This window comes from Eptesicus fuscus, chromosome 15, assembly GCF_027574615.1.
Source record: "Eptesicus fuscus isolate TK198812 chromosome 15, DD_ASM_mEF_20220401, whole genome shotgun sequence".
NCBI lineage: Eukaryota > Metazoa > Chordata > Mammalia > Chiroptera > Vespertilionidae > Eptesicus > Eptesicus fuscus.
Window position 1 is genome coordinate 31,838,956 of NC_072487.1, and position 20,646 is coordinate 31,859,601.

Genomic DNA, 20,646 nt, shown 5'->3' on the forward strand with positions numbered 1-20,646 from the left:
CATTTTATTAAACACAATACCCAAGGAAAAAATATATCTTACGGCAGGTATCAAATTATCCTTGGGCAGTGCATCAAGTGTTTGCCTTTATGTTGTACTTAACTGCCATATAATTAATATTAAAAGAAAACTACTAGTAAATAGTTAAGGCTGTGTACAGAAATATTTTATTGAATTGCATGTAAAATATCAACTCTTTAGCATACTTCTTATAATTGGCGTGGAAATTTTGATGAGACAAGTAATGTGAAATATTTGCTGCCTTTGTGGAAATAACAACTGATATGTTAGTGATCAGGAAATGTTGGAAACCAGACTCAAGTACTGAGATAATATATGACCTTAAGAAAGTCATTTAAATCTATTTTAGTTCTCCTTTTGTAAATAAATAAAAGACAAATTGATCATTTAATTTTTCTAATATTAAAACTCAGTAATACATACCTAACTTAGATTTTCTAAAATTTTCTTGCTCATTCTATACTTTAAAGATTTGTTTTTAAATATACACAGGGCAACATAAAACTTTAAAATGAGAACCCTGACTGAGAAAATATTGCTTTACCAACTACATTATGAAAATTTCCAAAATTATGAAAAAGCAACATAGTTTTAAGGTAGAAAAATTTAAATGATTCCTTTTCTTTACATATAACTTTTTAGCCAAAATCTAGTGAGTTTATTTCCTTCTGGGGAAGAAATGACTGACTTTTTTTCCTTTTTGATTATAGAATTCTGTCTCAGTAGTTAATACCATTATTGTAGTACCTTGGGTAGGTAAATTAGATAAGTAATTAGAATTGTATTAAATGAATAGAACCTTAATATAAAAACTCATACAAGGAAGCCTGCTGTTCACGTGTTATAACAAGCCAACTGTAACAACATATGTGCCATACTGCTAGGTTTGGAACATATTTTGTTCTGTAACAATTATAAATTATTTTTTAGACCAGTTAATGGGATTCTTAGAATTCCCTGAAGTGGTGTTTTTCTCCAAAATAGCAATACAGAAAAAAATATTTTCTCTGTACATGTGTTTGGATGTTTGTAGGAATGGAGATGGCCTGAGGTCATAAGGGATGTACAGCTATTTACATTTCTGAGAGTTTTCAAAGTCAGATTACACTGGCCTCTGAATAATTACAACAGTTTACCCTATTACAAGGTTTGATGACAATCCAAGTATTTCTGTATATTGCACTTTCAGATATTGTATTTTGTCTTGTAGAACTTCCTGGTTTCTCCATGTTAACTCTGTCTTGTTTACACTAGCTCCAGTGGCTGTTGGACAATTACGAGACAGCAGAAGGAGTGAGCCTTCCCAGAAGCACTCTCTACAACCACTACCTGCGACACTGTCAGGAACACAAACTGGACCCTGTCAATGCTGCTTCTTTTGGAAAATTAATAAGGTCCATTTTTATGGGACTACGAACCAGGAGATTGGGAACTAGGTTAGTATTGAAAAGTAAGATCATAAATTAACCTCTCTTTTTCAAGCTACAGTCGATCAGTATGTTGCTTGAGCTAAAGTACTTGATTACAGATACCAACATATAAAGAAAAAATATAGAATGACCTCAGTTTATAAACCCCCACAGGGAAAGGAAAGGTCATTACTCAATAAATACTTCCAAACTACTGAGGCATCATCCTGAACATCAACTGAGCAAAGCTTTCAGAAGAGCTGGTTCTCCAATCACATAGGAAGTGGCAAACATGCCTGTTAATGCAAGATTCACATATGATGCTTTAAAAGTTAGTATATACCACTGTCTTCTCTTTTGGAACATAGCCATACTAAAGATGATGAATAAAGTAACATATTAAATGGAAAACTGTCTCTCTCTTGACTCTTGAAAAATTACATTGAAATGTCTGGAGTAAGAAATTCAAGCTGAGTTTTTCTCATGTCATTTCTGGAGAGCAATTAAAAATCATTTGGTGAACTTGAAAAATATGGGTGTTTTAAGCCCTGAATAATGACATGGTCCTAATTAATCTATTTTAGCCTTTTTAAATTCTTGATTGTGAAACCAAACATGTATGGAAGTAAAAAAAATATGGTTTAGTTTTATTGCATGGAAGCCAATAATGTGAAGAAGACTCTTAGTTTTTCTGTTTACTTCCTTGTCAAAATATGATAGAAATAACACTTAGAACTGTGGGGCTTCATTTTAATTTTTTTTTTTTTGCATGGCACAAATTTTAAATTTTATTGTACTTTTTATAAGACCATTAATTACTACTGGGCTCTATATCTAGAGTTTTGGGATGCAGACCTGTAAGGGTGAGCTTATACAGTAAGCAATTCACATTTGGGGGCTGCCCAAGGAAACCAGGGACTGATAACCTAGTTGCAATTGTTGGAAAAACCCGTTCGGGACTGGACCGAGTTTCCTTGGTTGTTGTCAGCAATTGCTCCTTGACTAGCCTTTCAGGAGAAATAGCAACAAAACAGGTTAAATTTTTGGCTGGTGACAATTCATGGTGGATCACAGGCAGGAAACCTGACTGGTGGGCTGAACAGTGGATTGCAAAAGTCTAAAGGCAGAATGGTTATTTCATGTCTTAAACCCTTTCTCCAAACTACTTCCTAGATGCTTTGCTCAAGCAGGGTCATTTTTACTCTTCTATAATAACACAAATATTTTAAGTAGCTGGGCAGAAAGATATGGATTTCTTTATTTCCTAAATCTTACAGAAATCCATATTAAATAGTATAAAAATAAAGGTGCTACACTATATAACATTAGATGATCTATCTTTAATTAATTTCAAGTCACAGTTTCATAGTATCCTAAGAAAGGGTTTTTATTAATATTCTTCATAAAATAGAGCCTTAGTAATTGACCTTATAAATTTATACTGAAAAGAGGGGTATGTCAGCTTTATTAGATTTATAAGGTTTGTATGTATTCAAAGTGTGAATCATTTTTTTCTGTTGCATTTCAAGTGAACTACTTCTGTTGCTTTCAGATTGCTGGAGGTTTATTTTTCTCATAAGTGTATTTTCTTCTATGTATACTGGTTTTCAGTTCCTTGAAAAAAACCTTTTGTTTCTTGAGTATTCCTCCCCCCACCCCCCCCCCCCCCCCCCAGAAATCATTGTTTGGGACCTAGCCTCTTATCTCCTAGAAGCTCTATTGTGCTTCTTTTGTTAGTGAAAGGGATTTCAATGGATCCTATTTTGAAGCTCCATTCAAATCTTAAAACACATCTTTAAAATAGAAAGTGACAAAATTAGGGTTGTTTGGGTTTGTGATTGAGTAGAATCCATACTCTATAAGTACATATTGCAATATTGCAGCATTTACTTTCTGGTATTCTTTTTTCCCTGTTCTCACTGTGTAACAATTATGTCTTCTGTTCCTTTTAAAATTGTTATATAGTATTTATAATTAAGGATGGAAAGCACAGCCCAGAAGAATAAGGAGAAAAGAAATCCTGTGGGGAAAGTTTAAACAAATGCTGTGTTATGAAGATAGCAGAGCCTCTCACATAGAAAAACTGACAGTGGTAGGAGTCACAGTACTGTGTCTTTCTACCAGGGAAACTGAATTAGCTCTACTTTCTACCTCTAAACCAGGAAGAAAATCCATATAAATCATGACACAAATTAACTCAGTTTTTTAAAGCAAACTGTATGTAGAACTTTTATTTATCCAGCGATAAAATTAACTGGTGAATTCATTCAAACCAGAACCAGACATTTTCTCAAGTTTTAGAACTAGCTAAGAAGTAAATGAAGTCACCATGTTTCTAAATAAAGGCAGCTGAAAAAGTGCCATTTGTAAACCCCATTTACAAATTAAGTTTAATCCAAGACCATGGGATGTGCTGACCTGCCCCATGGCCAATGGAAAGGAAAGAACCACCTCCCCTGCCCCAACCCAAACAAGTGCTGATTTGTAAGAAACTAAAAAGAAACTGGACACTTCATCTGCTTTGTGGTCTCACAAGAGAGACACCATTTCACGCTGTAGCCCTGTCATTGGCTGTATCCCCTGGTTAATGTCTGCTGCTTCTCACTCTGCCACGCCTCCTTGTCATTCTCCACTTTGTACAGAGAGCACTGCTAATTGGGTTTGTATTTTTTGGTTTTGTTTTTTGCTCTATTCTGTAGTGGATTTTGGAGACATAATATAATCTCTGCTAGTGGAAAGCTTTCTAAAGAGGCCTTAGGTTTTCACACTGGTTCATTTTGCAGAAACTTCATAGGTACTCAGATGCCCTACATTTTTTTAAAACTAGCAATATTATTTATATAGCAAGATTTTAATGTTTTTTCATATATTTAGGGTTCATCTAATATATGTTCTTTAATTTTGGAAGTAAAATTCTGTTTTGTTTGGTTATCATTGTTGAACTTTAAAAAATTAACCATAATTCAATGATATCCATTGTCTTGTATATTTCATGTTGAAATTCTCCCACAACTTTTATTTATTTATTTTTCTATTTTATTTTTTAACTGAATTCATTGAGGTGAGATTGGTTAATAAAATTATATAGGTTTCAGGTGTACAATTCTATAATACATCAACTGTACATTGTGCTGTTTTTATATAAAATATTTAATCCAGCCGAAACCAGTTTGGCTCAGTGGATAGAGCATCTGCCTGCGGACTGAAAGGTCCCGGGTTCGATTCCGGTCAAGGGCATGTACCTTGGTTGCGGGCACAACCCCAGTGGGGGCTGTGCAGGAGGCAGCTGATCGATGTATCTCTCTCATCGATGTTTCTAACTCTCTATCTCTCTCCCTTCCTCTCTGTAAAAAATCAATAAAATATATATATATAAAATATTTAATCCACACTCTCCCTGCATTTCTTGTTATAAATGAAAGAAAAAAATTGAAAGAGTACTGATGTCTTGCTATATATAGGCTTTTGAAAAACTATTTTCTCTTTGTAAAATTTGACATATTTAAAATGTTATATTTGCAAGAATTTCCCATTTCATTTAGAACTAAACTTTGTCATTTCTAATAACAAATATGGTCTTTCTCCTGAGCATGGGTAATGATGACATTTTTATTCCAGGTGGAAATTTGCCATTTTCACAGAGAAATTTCCCCATGTCTGTTGTGACACATCTTATTCAGCCTGCAAAACTAATATAAATCCATAAAATGTTTAAAAATGAGTCAATGCATGCTTCTTTTTAGGCTTCAAAATATTAAATATAATAGACTTCTCCACAACATCTTGCATCAGTGAAGTTATCTTCATTATCCCTGCAGTAATAGAACTTGAAAAATGTAGAATTTACTAGTACCTAAGAAAGGTAGAATTAAGAGTTTTTTCTGTTGGTTCTGTATAACCTTTTTATTATAAATTATTCTTTAGTGCTCAATCCTTTATCCTGTTAATAAATTTTTGTTGGTCAGAATTTTTTCTCACTATTACCCTTTCTAAATTAAATTTAAAACATAAATTTGAAAATGAAATGTAGCTTAAATGGAATAAGTGGACTATTTAACAATATTTAAGGGAAAGTTTATAAGGACTTTTTTGGGGGCCTTGAGCCAATGGATTTACAATCTTATTATGATCCCCCAAATGTATTCACCATCAAAATATGTTAAGTATCCAGAACACATCACAAATATATAACATTAATATGCTTATTTTATATATTTTTCCAAGCGAGAAGTTATTGGACATCCTATATGATTAATACAGGTTTGACTGACTTTTTGTGTGTCTAATGTTTGTTGTTCTTTTATTAAGAGGAAACTCCAAGTACCATTACTATGGGATTCGTGTCAAGCCAGATTCCCCTCTCAATCGTCTGCAAGAAGACATGCAGTATATGGCTATGAGGCAACAACCCATGCAACAGAAACAAAGGTAGACTCTGCAATTGTCATTGACATGTCAAAGCTATGTGTTTCTTTAGATGTTTGGTCTCCTTTTTTTTCTGAACAAATAGAACAAATACATAAGTGTGAAAGAATGTCACTATTGCTGGCATGCTTTCACGACAGACAGTTCTCAAATATGATTTAGAATTTTATTCATCCTGCCTATTTTCCAAATCTTTCAAAATTACTTATCAGTCAGCCTGTTTGGCCCCTTTTAAGTTAAATGTGATATCCTAAGCTATTCAGACAGGGAAACTAAACACAAGCATAAAGGGCATACCCAAGAAAATACCACCTGGAGAAATGCGTTTCATATTCATGAGTTTGTTACCTGCTATTCTGCACATCCCTCGAGCCATTCTTTTTGACACAGTATCAATTCTTTCAGAATGTTTGGGACTTCTTGCACTTCATTTGAATCCAACTTTCATAGATGTAGAATTGTAGGTATTAGAGCTGTAAGAAAGCTCAAGCATTCATGGGTGGGTGGGTGGGTGGATGGATGGATGGATGGATGGATGGATGATGGATGGGACCATAGATCTTAGAATTGAAGATACCTCAGTCTAGTCTGGCTCCACAGCCTTGTGACAATCAAAGCACTAATAGTCCTATTTTTCAGTTAAGTCTCAGATCAAATGTTTACACAAGCCCGTGATGCTGTTATATAGCTGAGGGCCTTCTAGTCTCATGTGGCTTATATTACAGTTTGGAGTAAATACAATGAAAGGTCTCTCTCTCTCTCTCTCTCTCTCTCTCTCTCTCTCTCTCTCTCCTCTCTCTCTCTCTCTCTCTCTCTCTCTCTCTCTCTCTCCCTCCCTCTCCCTCTCTCTCTCTCTCCCCTAGTGTAGTACAGCTGTGGCAGTAGTTATAATCTATCTTTACAATTGAGCATGCAGAATTAGGTAGTAGAAAGAAAGTCTACACATAGGTAATCAGATAATCTGCATCATTCTGCCTAATCCATTGATCTGCGATGATTAGTTCCTTAGCCATCAGAAGTATTAGCTCTAAGTCATTGCTGGAGAAAGAATATATCACACAGGAGTCCCTTTTCTATTTAGTCAGAAAGTACTAATTGAGTCCCTCCTATGTACCAGGCTCTGAAATCAGAGAGAAGTCACAGCCCTTACCTTTGAGGAGTTAAGAAATTAGATGGGGAGGCACATGTTTGTTGTTTTTTTGGTTTTTTTGGTTTTTTGTTGTTGTTGCTGTTGTTGTTTAAGTAATGCAATATGAGAAGTACTAAAATAAAGCTTTGATCAAGGACCTATTGGAATACAGAATAATTTTTATCAAATTCTCGGACAGGGAGGACTAGGAAATTTCATAGAAAAAGTGCTATTTGAGTAGGGATTTAGAGGAATCAGAAAGAGGAACATTCAGGCAGAGGGAATAATGTAAACAAAAGTATAGAGGAGCAAAGTTCACGATGTCTTTGGTAAATGCTCTGATTTGGTGAGATTGGCATTGCAGAAGAAGAATTGAGAAGGTTGAATAGTTTAGTGGGAAATGAGATTTAAAACGTAGTTTGGATCTGAGATTAAAGGATTTAGTTGTATATGAAGTTAAGTTTGTTCTTTGTACAGAATATAGCTTTGAAGTTGTATAAGGCTTTGAAGCAAAACAATGAAACTTTCAGATTTTTTTCCTCGAGAGATGACTTTTTGGTTTTAGGCTAGACATATCTAATGGGAAGAGACTAGAGGTAAAGTGTTTTTAACACAGTCATAGTTTCTAGTGCAAGTGTCCCAAACTGAAGAGTCAGGACAAGATTGGATATGATGTAAAGATACCTCAAGGGATTTAGATTTTTAATTCACAGATTCTCAACTGTATTTTTAAGTTGCTGATCCTTATGTTTTGAGGTATACTTCACAAAAGATATTAAGAAGGTCTCTGAAAAAGTAATAAAATAAATCATAGAACACTAACACATAATGTGTTTGGAGATAGAGTTTGTATGAGTTGTAACAAAGTGTTATTGTCTTGGGTTATGATTTTTTTTCACCTGTTATGGCAATATTTATAGCTTTTAATTTATGAGGTCTCTGCACTCATGTATAGCAGCACTACACAGTGGAGGTGATGGTACAATAAAGAAAAAAAAGTTTGATTCAAAAATAACACATGCTTAAACTTAAATATGAAAAAAGCTTAATGAATTGCACCTAAGACAGCAGATGCCAATTTCTTCCTATGCTATAACTGCAAAAAAATCATACCAAGCAAGTTTTCATGGAAATGGAAGCTTTTAAGATACTTTAAAAAAAAAAAAAAAAGCCTGGGTTAGGGAAGCAAGACCTAAGATTTAACAAAGGTCTCTTAATTAAAAGGTTCCAGGTATGTGAAGGTTAACAAGTCGTATAAACTCTACAATCACAGTATAGTAGTAAATGCTTTTTTTTAGAATTAGATATAATATGGATGTATTTAAGAAGTGATGTAAAACTTTTAGTAATATTAGTAAATTGTGCCAACTTTAGTTAGTTTTTACTTTTTCATCAAATAAGAATGTTAGAGAACCAAAGAAATCCTAAAATTTCCTTTAATTTTTTTTAATTACAAAAGTTTTGGATTGTAGACAGTTGCTCCTGGAATGGTGTCTAGCTAACTGATTGCAGAGTTAGTGTTATCACCTTCATGGACTCCTCATTGGATTAGCAGTACAGAGGGAGATTTCCCTTGTGTCTGAAGGATTCTATCAACTGGCAGCATCAATAGGCCTGAAGTGAAGGCAGATTGCCCATTGAGCAGAAACACTTGGATGGGAGAGGAGAGGTTTTCTCCTTAAGTCTGAATGTAGGCATAAGAGTATTTGTTGTAAACAGTGGGAAAGAGCATGTCATTTGTTTTATGGCTTAAAAATAAGATTTCAAAACTCAAATGATTCCATTAAATATATTAAAATTCATATAAGAAGAGATTGCCAATCTCCTGTTAAAATACAAGCAACATAGTATTCAATAGTCTATATAATAAAAGGCTAATACGCAAATCAACTGAACGGTGGAACGACCAGTCACTATGATGTACACTGACCACCAGAGGGCAGATGCTCAATGCAGGGGCTGCCCCCTGGTGGTCAGTGCACTTCCACAGGGGGAGTGCCACTCAACCAGAAGCTGGGCTCATGGCTGGCAAGCGCAGCAAGGGTGGCAGGAGCCTCTCCCGCCTCCGCGGCAGCGCTAAGGATGTCCAACTGACATCCTAAGCCATCGGTTGGACATCCCTCGAGGGCTCCTGGACTGTGAGAGGGTGCAGGCTGGGCTGAGGGACCCCACTCCCCCAGAGTGCACGAATTCCATGCACTGGGCCTCTAGTTTTGGAATATTCAAATTGTTTAAGTGCCTCAAGATTTATTGTATTCATCTATATGTGCACATCTTCCATAGTAGAAATGTATGTTTCACGTATTCTTATATTAACCTTTTGCACTCAGATGCCGAGTGTGACTCGACACGGTTAGCATTAGAATAAAGGAATCGAGAAAAAAGCAAGCGAGTGCAAAGGGTTAAGAAAATTCAAGTATATGCAGTGATTATTTTGTCAAATAAAAGGGAAGTTTTAGAAGTCATTTTTCTGATAAGTTTGGAATCATAGTAGTTGTAGCAGAAATAATGATCTGATTGCTGTTTTGTATACCTTTATAATTGTTAGATCTTTACATATGGTATTTCACTTGACTATTTGATAAGGTAGTAAAGGAAAATTCCACTTATCTACAAATCAGATTTCCAGCAACACAACCATAAGGAACATAGCCATAAGTCAAGAAATAAATGGAAACAGCTTCTTATTGAAAAGCAGGTGTCACAGAGCCTGTAGTTTAGCTTAATTGAGAAAATGAAGCCATTCTCAAGCTATTTACCTAAAATATAGAAGCAGATTAGAGCCCACTTGATTCCCATGAAATCGTGAGGTACAAAAGCAGGCAAGAGGAAATATAAGTAGACAGGGGTCTTCTATTTGCTTTGGGTTATTCAACACAGCAGGCTGCACTCCAGTAAGTCCTTTGAGTATCACTCTAGTGACTAGAATCTAGTCTAACACAGTTAAATAACTGGCTAATTGACGGAATTACAGGTAATCAAGAAGAGGTTAAGTACCCTGGTTAAAGCAACAGAAGACTGTATAATAGTTGTTGTTTTTTAATACCTTCTGCTGAAAATATTTTATATGAAAATAACTTACATACTCACATGTGGTAATCTTTAGTTTCCAATGGAATTCACCCATAAACTATTGTTTACCATAATTCATACAATAAGTAAATTAGGTTATTATGGAGATCAGTAATTTTTAGATCTAAAAACTAAGTACAAATGTTGGTTGCAGTTTTATTTTTAATATTTAAAAGAAGCACGTAGAGGGTGTTGACACATACATTTTAGTTTTTCTTCCAAATCCCTGCAGCAAAAGTGGTGGAATAGAGCCAAGTGCTTTCGACAATGTGCTTGGCTGTGTTTGATCCCAGTAGCCTTCCTCAAAATATTTAACCTGCAGTTATCATTCCTTCAACAAAGACTTAACAACCACCAGTTGCATACCAAATATGCCCATCACATCTCAAAGAGATATCACAGAGTAATAGAAAGTTAGAGCTGGAGGGAAGAGATCACCTAGTCCAACTCATCTTCTTGCTGAGAAAACTCAAGTCCATAAAGGGTAGACAACTTATCCAAGGTCATAGAGCAATCAGGACTAGAACCCAGTCCTCTTGTCTTTATTCTTAGGTGAATTCCACCCTTAAACGGATAAGATAACCCAAACAGAAATGTACACCTGTAATGTTTGCATATGTAATAAAGGAAAAAATCATACTTTCGAATGTCCTAAATATGTGAGGGAATATGTCATTTCCTCCCTCTTCATATAGTCTCTCCACAGGAATTGGATCCTGTGACAAAAGGAACATTTGTGGCACTGGGACAAGGGAAGGGGGGCTAGAGCCCTATTAGAAAGATGGTACAACAGGGCTACTTTTGCTTTGGCTGAGACAGATGTGAAAGCATACATGTTTCTCAGGAGAGAGTGGGGACTAGAACCTTTGTTATTAGAAGACCTTTCTTCATCTAGTTTTCATAGACAAGTGAGAAGAACCCTTTATTTAACATTGGGAAGTATGCGTTCAAGTACAGGCTGCTTTGACACTTCTGCAGAGTGTTGACGTAACTTCACTGAACCTCGATGTCTTCATCTGCTAAATGGAAATTAATAATAAACTACCTCACAGAAGACTTTGAAGTTCAAGTGAAAAAGACGTATATTAAGTGTTCTTATAACTGGAAATATGCAAGTGTTAGATAAGTATTAGTTGCTATTATCATTATTATGCTGGTGCCCTAGAGAAAAATATTTCTTTAAGAATAAGGCTGTTTTGGATAAGAATGAAGCCTGGCAATTGGGCAAGTGTGGTTTTCATTTCTTTATACCTCTAAGCCAGTGGTTTTCAACTTTGATTGATGTAAATAGTTTACAATTCCTTTACTAGACTATGAATTCCCTGAAGTCCCTTCAGAGCTAAGCACCTACGGCTGGTAAATTGCTCTGAGGCAGCCGAGGGTGGCAGGAGTTTTCAGTAGGAAGATGATCAGTGCCTGTGCATTTGGCTTTTGGAGACAAATAAGGAATCTCAGCTTGTAGATATTCAATGTTCACTGTGCCACTGAAGCACTCCGTAATGTAAAGATATTTTCCATTGAAGACAGGAGAATCACAATTCAGTAACTATTAACTATAGTAACTAATGTAAAGTTTGATAATACTAATAAGAGTCACCACTTATTCTTCTATGAGCATTTATTGAAATTTGAAATGTTCTGCAATAAGCACTTTGTATGCATGAGTTTGTTTGGCAATTACATCGCTATTTACTGTTAAGGATATTGAGGCCCATTTAATTTTGCTGTATGCAAGAACCTCACTGGTTCATTTTTTCCTGGATAGAGCCTCAGATACCCTTCTTTGTTTTTGTTGCTGTCTTGGCATTAGGTGGAGTCAGGTTGTTCTTCTCCAAATAAAGGAGTGGAGGCATCTATCTAGAATCAGTTTAACAGAAGGCTCAGCTATACATAAAAGAGCTGTCATGAAAGTGTCATGCATATTTGTAACAAGATTAAATCAGTTCCATATAGTTAAATTATCTATGCTAAGAGGAGTCAGTGAAGAAATTTATGAAATAAGAGAACCCTGTCTGCCTCTGCACATTTCATCCTCAGCACCCAAGAGAGCACTGAGCATGTTGTCAAATAATGTGTTAAATGAATGAATGATCCACAGCTTTCATTTTAGCCAATAGCTTCAGCCTCCTTTCCCCACCTCTCCCAAATTTTTCCTAGAACTGCTGCAATTAATACTACTACCCCATTTGAATTTAAATTTTTCCTCCTTCCTTTGCCCAATTATACATGTAGAATTAATGAAGAGACAAATATTATAAGAGCCACCAATAAGAATTGAAGAGATGGAGTAGCTAGCATTGACCAGCCGGGTGGATGTGGGAAGCCATTTAGATACAGACATATTCAGTGTGACATCAAAAAGTTAGTTACTATTCTGAAAAAAATGGCACTCTTATCATTCACTATTTTCTCTGATCTGTTCACATGTATATCATTTGGTTCATTTCAGACCTCAAGACATAGAAAGACTTTCTGGGACAATATTTCCAAAGAGAATTTCAATATTCCAATAAAAAATTTTAACCTTTTGCCCTGATTATGAGCTTAATATATAGATTTGTTCATGCAAATTAAATGATTGCATACTTTCTAGAGTTTTACACATAATGATGACTGTATTTGCCTGTACAATTCAGATTTTGCATTTGCATTTTTCACTTACTTCAAAGGGATTTTTCCAAATTTTCCATTTAGTCCTTCCACCTGGTAATGTTCATTGAATGCGGTGGTAAATATATACCATTCTTTGCCTTCCTTTGGACTCCTCCAGTGTCTGTACATGTGAAATTATTGACAGAATTAGATATTATTTTACAGTAGAGTTATAGCTGTCCAAATTCTAAATAACAGCTAAGACTACCCCATGGTGAAAGATTCCTAATAATTTTCCAAATTTTCTGTGTTAAGTGACAGGTTTCATGCATGCACTCAGCTATTAAAGCATTAGAGTTTCTTTGATTTCTTAATCATTAACAACTTTAGCTCTGATTGCCTATGGAGTTGCAAGCTGTTAAAATTATCATTTGCCTCTTACTAACTTTGAAACTAAGAGCTCTTTCTTCATTAGATGCAGCACAGGTCTTTCTCAGAGTACAGGCAACTGGGGAGTGCTAAGAATCTACTATAAGGAAGCCTAATCTAAAAATAATGCACTTGTAAAATAAATGGGGAAAGGGAGTGAGTTCTGTTGTTTAAAAGATTACTAAGCTGTTTTGTTTTTAAAGGATTCAACCATTTTTTTTCAGTAAAAAGTACCTCTGGTTTTTACAGTTTAGAATTTAAATAGATTTTATGAAGAAGGTAGAGACAGGAATTCTGAAAATGATTGTTTCAATTCTAAGACGTCAGTTGAAATTCAACCAGAGTTAAGAGAATGTTGAATTATCATGTAAATCAATAGATTATAAAAAATTGTGCTGGAAAAGTTCTGTTTATGTGCAGCCTTTTCAAATCCATGCCCCTAAGCACTATGCCTATAGTAAATGCTCAATGAATGTTTGTTACATTGATTTGATATATGTTAAAATCAATTAATAGTATGTAAAATGAAATATGTTACTCTGAGCATTCATTCATGCATTCACCATACATTCAGATATATTTACTTACATTCCAAATGCAGATTATTGAGACCTGATGACATTTATAAAAAAGTTGCTTAGCTCTAATGTTAGCGACATACTTCTACAAAAGTCGGCTGAAGGAATTTGTATCAGGCCAAGAGTCTCCTATGGACTGGTGCTGTGCAGGCTCCTTAAGAAACATCTCAGAACTTGTTAAAATAACCAAATCCTAAACCCCATTCCCGAGATTTTGTTGGGTTGACCTAGGATGAGTTTAGCATTTGAAATTTCTGGAAAACTACCCAGATACTGACATACCTAATATCCTATCCTATGTAATAAAAGCCTAATATGCTAAGGGTCCGGTCATCTGGTCGTCCTTTCAACCAATCAAAGCGTAATATGCTAATGATATGCTAAGTCCGCTCAACTCCTTGTTATTACATGCACTGATCACCAGGGGCAGACAGTTGACCAGTTGACCAGTCACTATGACATTCACTGACCACCAGGGAGCAGATGCTCCAACCAGTAGGTTAGCTTGCTGCTGGGGTCGACTGAGCAAGATGGGCCGGACATGTCCTGGAGCCCTCCCGCAGTCCCTCCCTGACTGGCTAACCTGTGTCCCTCCCCAGCCCCGTGCACTGGTAGGGTCCCTCGGCCTGGCCGGTGCCCTCTTACAATCTGGGACCCATTGGGGAATGTCAGAGAGCCGGTTTCAGCCTGATCCCACAGGCCCGGCCAAGGGACCCCACTGGTGCAAGAATTCATGCACCAGGCCTCTAGTAATATCTATAACTGTTTCTTCCAAACAAAATCAGTTACCATGAATATTTGGTTAGCCTATTTTTAATGTTCCTATTTTTGACTTCCTGTTAAACTCCATCTTTCTCAGTGAAGACCCAATCCTCTGAGGTGATGGCAGGGATAGGATTTTTTTCTTAGAGCATCAGAAATATGACCATCTAGCTTTCCTCAGTCCAATATTTGTGATTTCCGGGAATTCCTTCTAAGTACCAATGCAATGCCAGACAATACACTCTTATACCACATGATTTAGTAGTTAACACAAAGCAGGAAAAGCTAAAGTTAGCCCTACTGGAAGCTCTCTCATATTTAGCTCCCACTAATACTGCTCTTGTACATGAGCCATATTCCTGTGCTTCTTGATGTCACTCTTTATGGCACAGACCCCTCCCAAACTTGTCCCCATACCTTTTTCTGAGGAAGTACAACATAAGATTCTGGCTTATAAAGAGCCTATCGACAGAGTAACCAAGAATGGATATACATAGTGCATCTTTGCCTGATCTATTTAATCCACTATTTACCTTGCTACCCTTAATTTTATGATTAGAATAAAAACACTAATTTCTCAGTTCTATTTTCTTTTTTTTCTTCACATCTCCTATATAAATTATGTATTTAAGTACTGACCTGCAACATTTCTCCAGAATTTACCAACTAATTTTCTTTTTTCCCCATAAGCTAATATTGATGCATTTTTCATCTCCTGTGTAATACACTGTACATATAATCAATGCCTCCCTCTCATATCATTATTATTAAGTATAATGATGCATTAATTATAATGAATTATGATTTTGAGTGGTTAAAAATATAATCTTTCTTTCCCTTAGGAACGTTTATGTCTATATTTTTCTAAGGGAGCAGATAATTTTACTTGTAAGCTTGCAGGCTTGCTAAGTACTATGTGCAAGAAGGTTGTGACATAGCATCCATTCTCTAAAAACTCACAGACTGAGAGAAATGTGTCATTTCCTTTTATGGTGAAATTCCACTTGTCCTTGATATTTGTGCCCATTAAGCATTTGTGAAGGACAAAGGAAATTTGATGAAGCATAGCTTTGAAAAATCTCATAATTACTCACTAATTTCAAAATTTAACATATTGGCTTCTATAGGAAACATTTCCATTTTTCTATTCTTTAGAGTAAATCATTCAAATTCCTTTAACTATTTTTGTTTATTAACTCCGTGAATGTCATACTTAATTAACGTAAATGAAGAAACATGGTTAAGCAATTTTAGCCTATTTTATATAAAATATAAAATTTCATAACTGATAAAAGGAGGGTAAAATCAAATGACACCTGAGATGGATCAATGAGGACAGGAAACTTTGTTAAATTTACTTACTAAGAATAAAATCATTCAAATTTTCTAGACAGAATGGTTAACAACTCCCCCACAGAAGTACTCAAAAGTATTTGCCTCAGAAAGATTTTTTTGCCTTGCCAAGATAATTTTTAAGGAGGAAAATGAAAAAAAAAAATTATTTTTCGTAAACAGCATTTCTAGAACATTGCAGTACTATCCCTTCTGCCATTTCTTGGTATGAACCAATTGAAAAGTACTTTCTGATGGTTTTTCCATTAAATAAAAGAACATGTTTGAGTTCTTTTATGTCATTAGAAAATAGCAACCAACATTTTGGTGATGTGGAGTTATCACTCAAGTGATAACAAGGGTGAAGTGCTGTACCCTTTTTTCACTGTTCATCTTCTGACTTTATTTTTGTCATTTTAGAAATAAATATAAATATCATTATGAGTGACTGGAATTTTTCTTTGAAGTTTCATTTATCTAATTTATAATTAGTAGCATTCAAGATTGAATCATTGTTTAAGGCAACTAAAGCATTAGTTTGTATGATGTTTCACCAGGACTATTCATTCTGTATCTGCTATGAGTGCAGCCATCTTTGAGTTTATCCTGTTCATGTATTACGGACATTGTCAGTCACAATAATTCATGTTAATGATCCACTTGCCTTATGGTATTAATGTAAGAGTCAAGTGTCTGGAGGTGGTTTTGTCTATAAGTATAATTAGAAACGAGGGGGAAAAAGGAATGGAGGGACAGACATCCTAAAGTGAATGATGGTATCTCTAGGACATAAATCTCAATTTTTCTTAGTTTTTCTAAATTTATGAAATAAAGTAAGTTTAATCTTTAAAAAATCTTGGAAAAAGAAAAATTATAGTTGATGCTTTCTTTTTTAAAAATATATTTTTAGATTTCAGAGAGGAAGGGAGAGGGAGAGAGAGATAGAAACATCAATGATGAGAGAGAATCATTGATCGGCTGCCTCCTGCACAGCCCCTACTAGGGATCGAGCCCGCAACATGGGTATGTGCCCTTGACTGGAATCGAACCCAGGGACCCTTCAGTCAGCAGGCCAACGCTCTATCCACTGAGCCAAAGCAGCTAGGGCTAATGCTTATTTCTTATTTTGTATTTGTTTATCTTAGCAGGGTTGTCCAGTTTTTAATATATTTTTTATGTCTTCCAAGCAGGCTTTCCTTCTTGCCCATGCTACTGAAACATATATTTTTTCTTTCTTAGCAGTATGCAAAGTTCATGAGTTTGTATGACTAGGACCTAAAGATAAATACATAACTGTAGGTGACTTTGGTGTGTTTTTTTTTTTCTTTTTCTTAATTTGGTAAACTAGGCTTATGGATGGATTCTTGCATGTGTTTTGCTGCAAGCCGATACTTAGGGTTTTTTTGTTTGCAGATATGGAGAAGAGTTAAGGGAGACGAATGTGCTGAGATGCTTGGGAGGTTTTAAAAGATATGGTAGAGTTGATAGGCTGATTCATATTTTAGAGATATTAATAAATTGAAAGCCATTCATCAACATTTCTCAGGCCCTACCTCATAGATCTTTGTTTAGATTACAATCCAACATATTTAAAGTGTTTCTACCTTGACCCATTGGCCATTAAAAGTTATATTCAAATCATTAAAACGATAACCATGAACATCTTTGCCGTTGGTGTCCAAACAAATGCCTCATAAACCTTTCTTAGGTAGATTTCTGAATTTTCAAAAATGGGTCTTCTTCCTAGCCCCTCACCCTTTTTCTTTTCACAATTGAAATTTTCTTCATTTTAGCTTTATGAGACTGTCAAGGGAAAAGAATCCTATCCAACTATCATGAAACATTAAAGAAGACAGAATAAAATTGAATGTCTTGGGAGTTTTGTGCAGTACAAAAAAGCAAGGAATAATTTGGTTTATTTGTTTTTTCCCATCTAATATTTTTAGGTACAAGCCTATGCAGAAAGTGGATGGGGTTGCAGATGGTTTCACAGGAAGTGGTCAACAGACAGGCACATCTGTTGAGCAAACTGTAATTGCCCAAAGTCAACATCATCAACAGTTTTTAGGTATGTTAAGGTGTAATGCATATTAGTTGATTTTGAAGACAAGAGAACAATAATAGTGTTTTCTCCAAGTGAGATTTCTATTATAGATGTTAACCAAATAGAAAGACTTTTTTTGTGTGCTGAAACTATGCACATTGTATGACATTTCCAGTTCATTTATATTTTCTCATGTTCACTAAAGCTTATTTTTAAAACTCTTGAGCTATGTAGGACTTTTAAATGTATATAAATTAAAGGCTATTTGCTGTGAAATTGTTTTTCATAATTTGTATTAATTGGGCTTTTTTAAAATCATAATTGTGTTTTGTGTTTTTTATATTTCAGTAGCAACTTAAGTTCCAAAAAGAATTATTTTCTATGTATAAAGTTACCTGTGCATACAGCCTCAGATTAGAATAAAAGTTATTATAAGCTTTTAAAAAATAATTTATTCTTTTAACTAGATCACAGCACTTCCTATTTTTTTAAAAAAAAAATCTTAGATGATATACATGTTTCTCTTTATTTAAAGAGTTAGGAAGTGGAACTTGATCATTTTGCATATACTTGTCATAGCCAAAGGTGCAAAAATGTCACTTTAATTTAATTGACAACTCTTCTAGTGATGAACATGCATAATTTCTGTACAGCAGATCAAACAAGATGAGTAGAAGCTGTCAAGAGTGTGTGTGTGTATGTGTCTGTATGTGTTTATGTGTCTATGTGCACTTTCTGAGAAAGACAAGTTGGAGAAGTTGAAAATATTATGGCATCATTTCCCAAACTAAAGTCCTTAGGTATATTCTTGTGGGCCTTTGAGTTCTCAAGAAGAATATTTTTTTATTTCATGTTTTTATTTTTAACTATTATCTTTTTAAAAATAAAAGCATATTCTAGATCACCTAGAAGACAAGAAGGAATACTGTTCTGCAATTTTAGTTTCCACACTTGTATTTGAATTTATGATAAGGCAGACTCCAAAGTGTACTGCATTAATTGCCCTGAGCTATGAGAAAAGAACAGAGAGAGACTTACTATATAAATTACACCTTCATCCCAAGGGAAGGCTAAATGCTGCCCCAGTGCTCAGTGTGGAGGAACATTTCACAACCATTTGAATAGAGAAAGGTAACAGGAGGTCCAGCCACCAGGAAGTACCTGTTGGTACATAAGCACATCAAACTCAAAAGATCCTGTACCACAGCAGTCAGCACCTCAGTCATGTTCCATACAGGACAACGGCATCATCCATCATATCAAGTTAATGTTGTTGAGTTTAATGTTATTCTTGTAGTTTTCTTTGTCTTTATTTTGTAGGTTTGTGGTTTATAATTGTATAGGAGGTTTGAGCATGATGAGTGTAAAGCTAGATTTTTTTACATACTTAAGTAACATAATAGTAAAAATAACCAAAATTGTTTCTGGCTAGCTTGAAATATATATATACCTTATATTAAAAGACACTATGATATGATATAGTAATAATGAAAATTTAGTTTCTCCAAAATTTTTATGTTCCCTCTATTCTTTTGAGCTGATGATGTGGCCAAGTTTTGCTTGCAAGTACTAATATAAAAAATCCTTGCTCTTTGGGCCTCTGATCTTTTATGTATTTATTTTTCCTTTTTAGTTTTCTTAAACTTTCCTTCATTAATCTGTAATTGGCACCATCCACAAAGCTTTATTCTGTTTTGTTGTCCTGGTAACAGATGCATCTCGAGCACTCCCAGAGTTTGGAGAAGTTGAAATCTCTTCTCTGCCAGATGGTACTACCTTTGAGGACATCAAGTCACTTCAGAGTCTTTATCGAGAGCACTGTGAGGTAAGTCTTTTCAGACATAGTACAACCCCGTGCTGAGTTTTGCTAGCCAACTTACCAAAACAAAATAACCAGACTTATTCCTAAGGGACATATAAGTTAGTTCATATTTCTTTGAGCACCTAGAAGTTAATTTATCTTCTTGTCTCAGAGTGGAAAAGTGAGGACTATAGGAAAGGGAGAATGAATTTTACTGTCCATTTCCTTAGCCTATTCTAATGAATCCTTTGGTGCATTCCACTTCGAGGTTTTTATCCTAGAAAAAAATGTGTACATATGGATGAAGAGATAAGTGTACAAGGGAACTAATTTACTGCATTACTGTTTTCAATGCAAAAGCTTGTTTATAACTTCAATATCTACTAAGGAACTAACTAAATAAAATATGGTATAATCTATAAAGTGAAATACTATGCACCATTAAAAAGAATAGGCATGTCTAAATGCACTACTATAGAACAAAGGTAGGATTTATTTTCAAAGGAAAAAAGCAAGATGCAAAGCAGTGTGTATAGCATACTATCATTTGAATGAAAAACAACATGTATATACATCTCTCCAGAAGAATAAACATGAAAATGTTAATGGTCATTGATTTTATAAAGGAAACTGGGTGACTGGGTGGCAGGAGAAAGAGCCCTAATTTTTCAATGCATCTTTTTTACCTTTTGAATTTTATACCATTTTCTATCAAAAATATTTTCTGTAAATGTTTAATAAAGCACTTCCAGGGATCATTGAGGCTCCAGTGTTGTTTTTGTGGTAATTAAAGTCCCTCTTTGTATTTTGCATCCCTATTCCCATCCCTTTCTGAATATCCCACCTCAAAATTGGCTACAGGAGGGGAACTCTCTCCAAGGCAGCATGCCATGTACCTGCGGCTCATTTAGTACCGAGGGAATGATGGATTACAAGGAGAGTTTTCATAAGTGCCTTTCCTTTTGAAAGAGGAGTCTGTTTAGAATTTAGGTAGCTTTATTCCAGGGCTATCTGTGATCTACTTAGAAGTAAAAGATAATCCTTTGGATTTT

The 20,646-nt window shown here is 35.0% G+C and overlaps 1 protein-coding gene across 6 annotated transcripts in view; it reads left to right on the forward strand.

Moving 5' to 3' along the window:
- Positions 1-20,646, forward strand: part of RFX3 (regulatory factor X3) — a 282,845-nt gene that overhangs the window by 219,098 nt on the left and 43,101 nt on the right. For all 6 annotated transcript variants that reach the window (XM_054727240.1, XM_054727239.1, XM_028150529.2 and 3 more), the window contains 4 exons: positions 1,276-1,457; positions 5,739-5,858; positions 17,696-17,817; positions 19,506-19,618. In XM_054727240.1, coding sequence (XP_054583215.1) covers positions 1,276-1,457; positions 5,739-5,858; positions 17,696-17,817; positions 19,506-19,618 — 537 coding nt within the window. The remainder of the gene's footprint in view (positions 1-1,275; positions 1,458-5,738; positions 5,859-17,695; positions 17,818-19,505; positions 19,619-20,646) is intronic.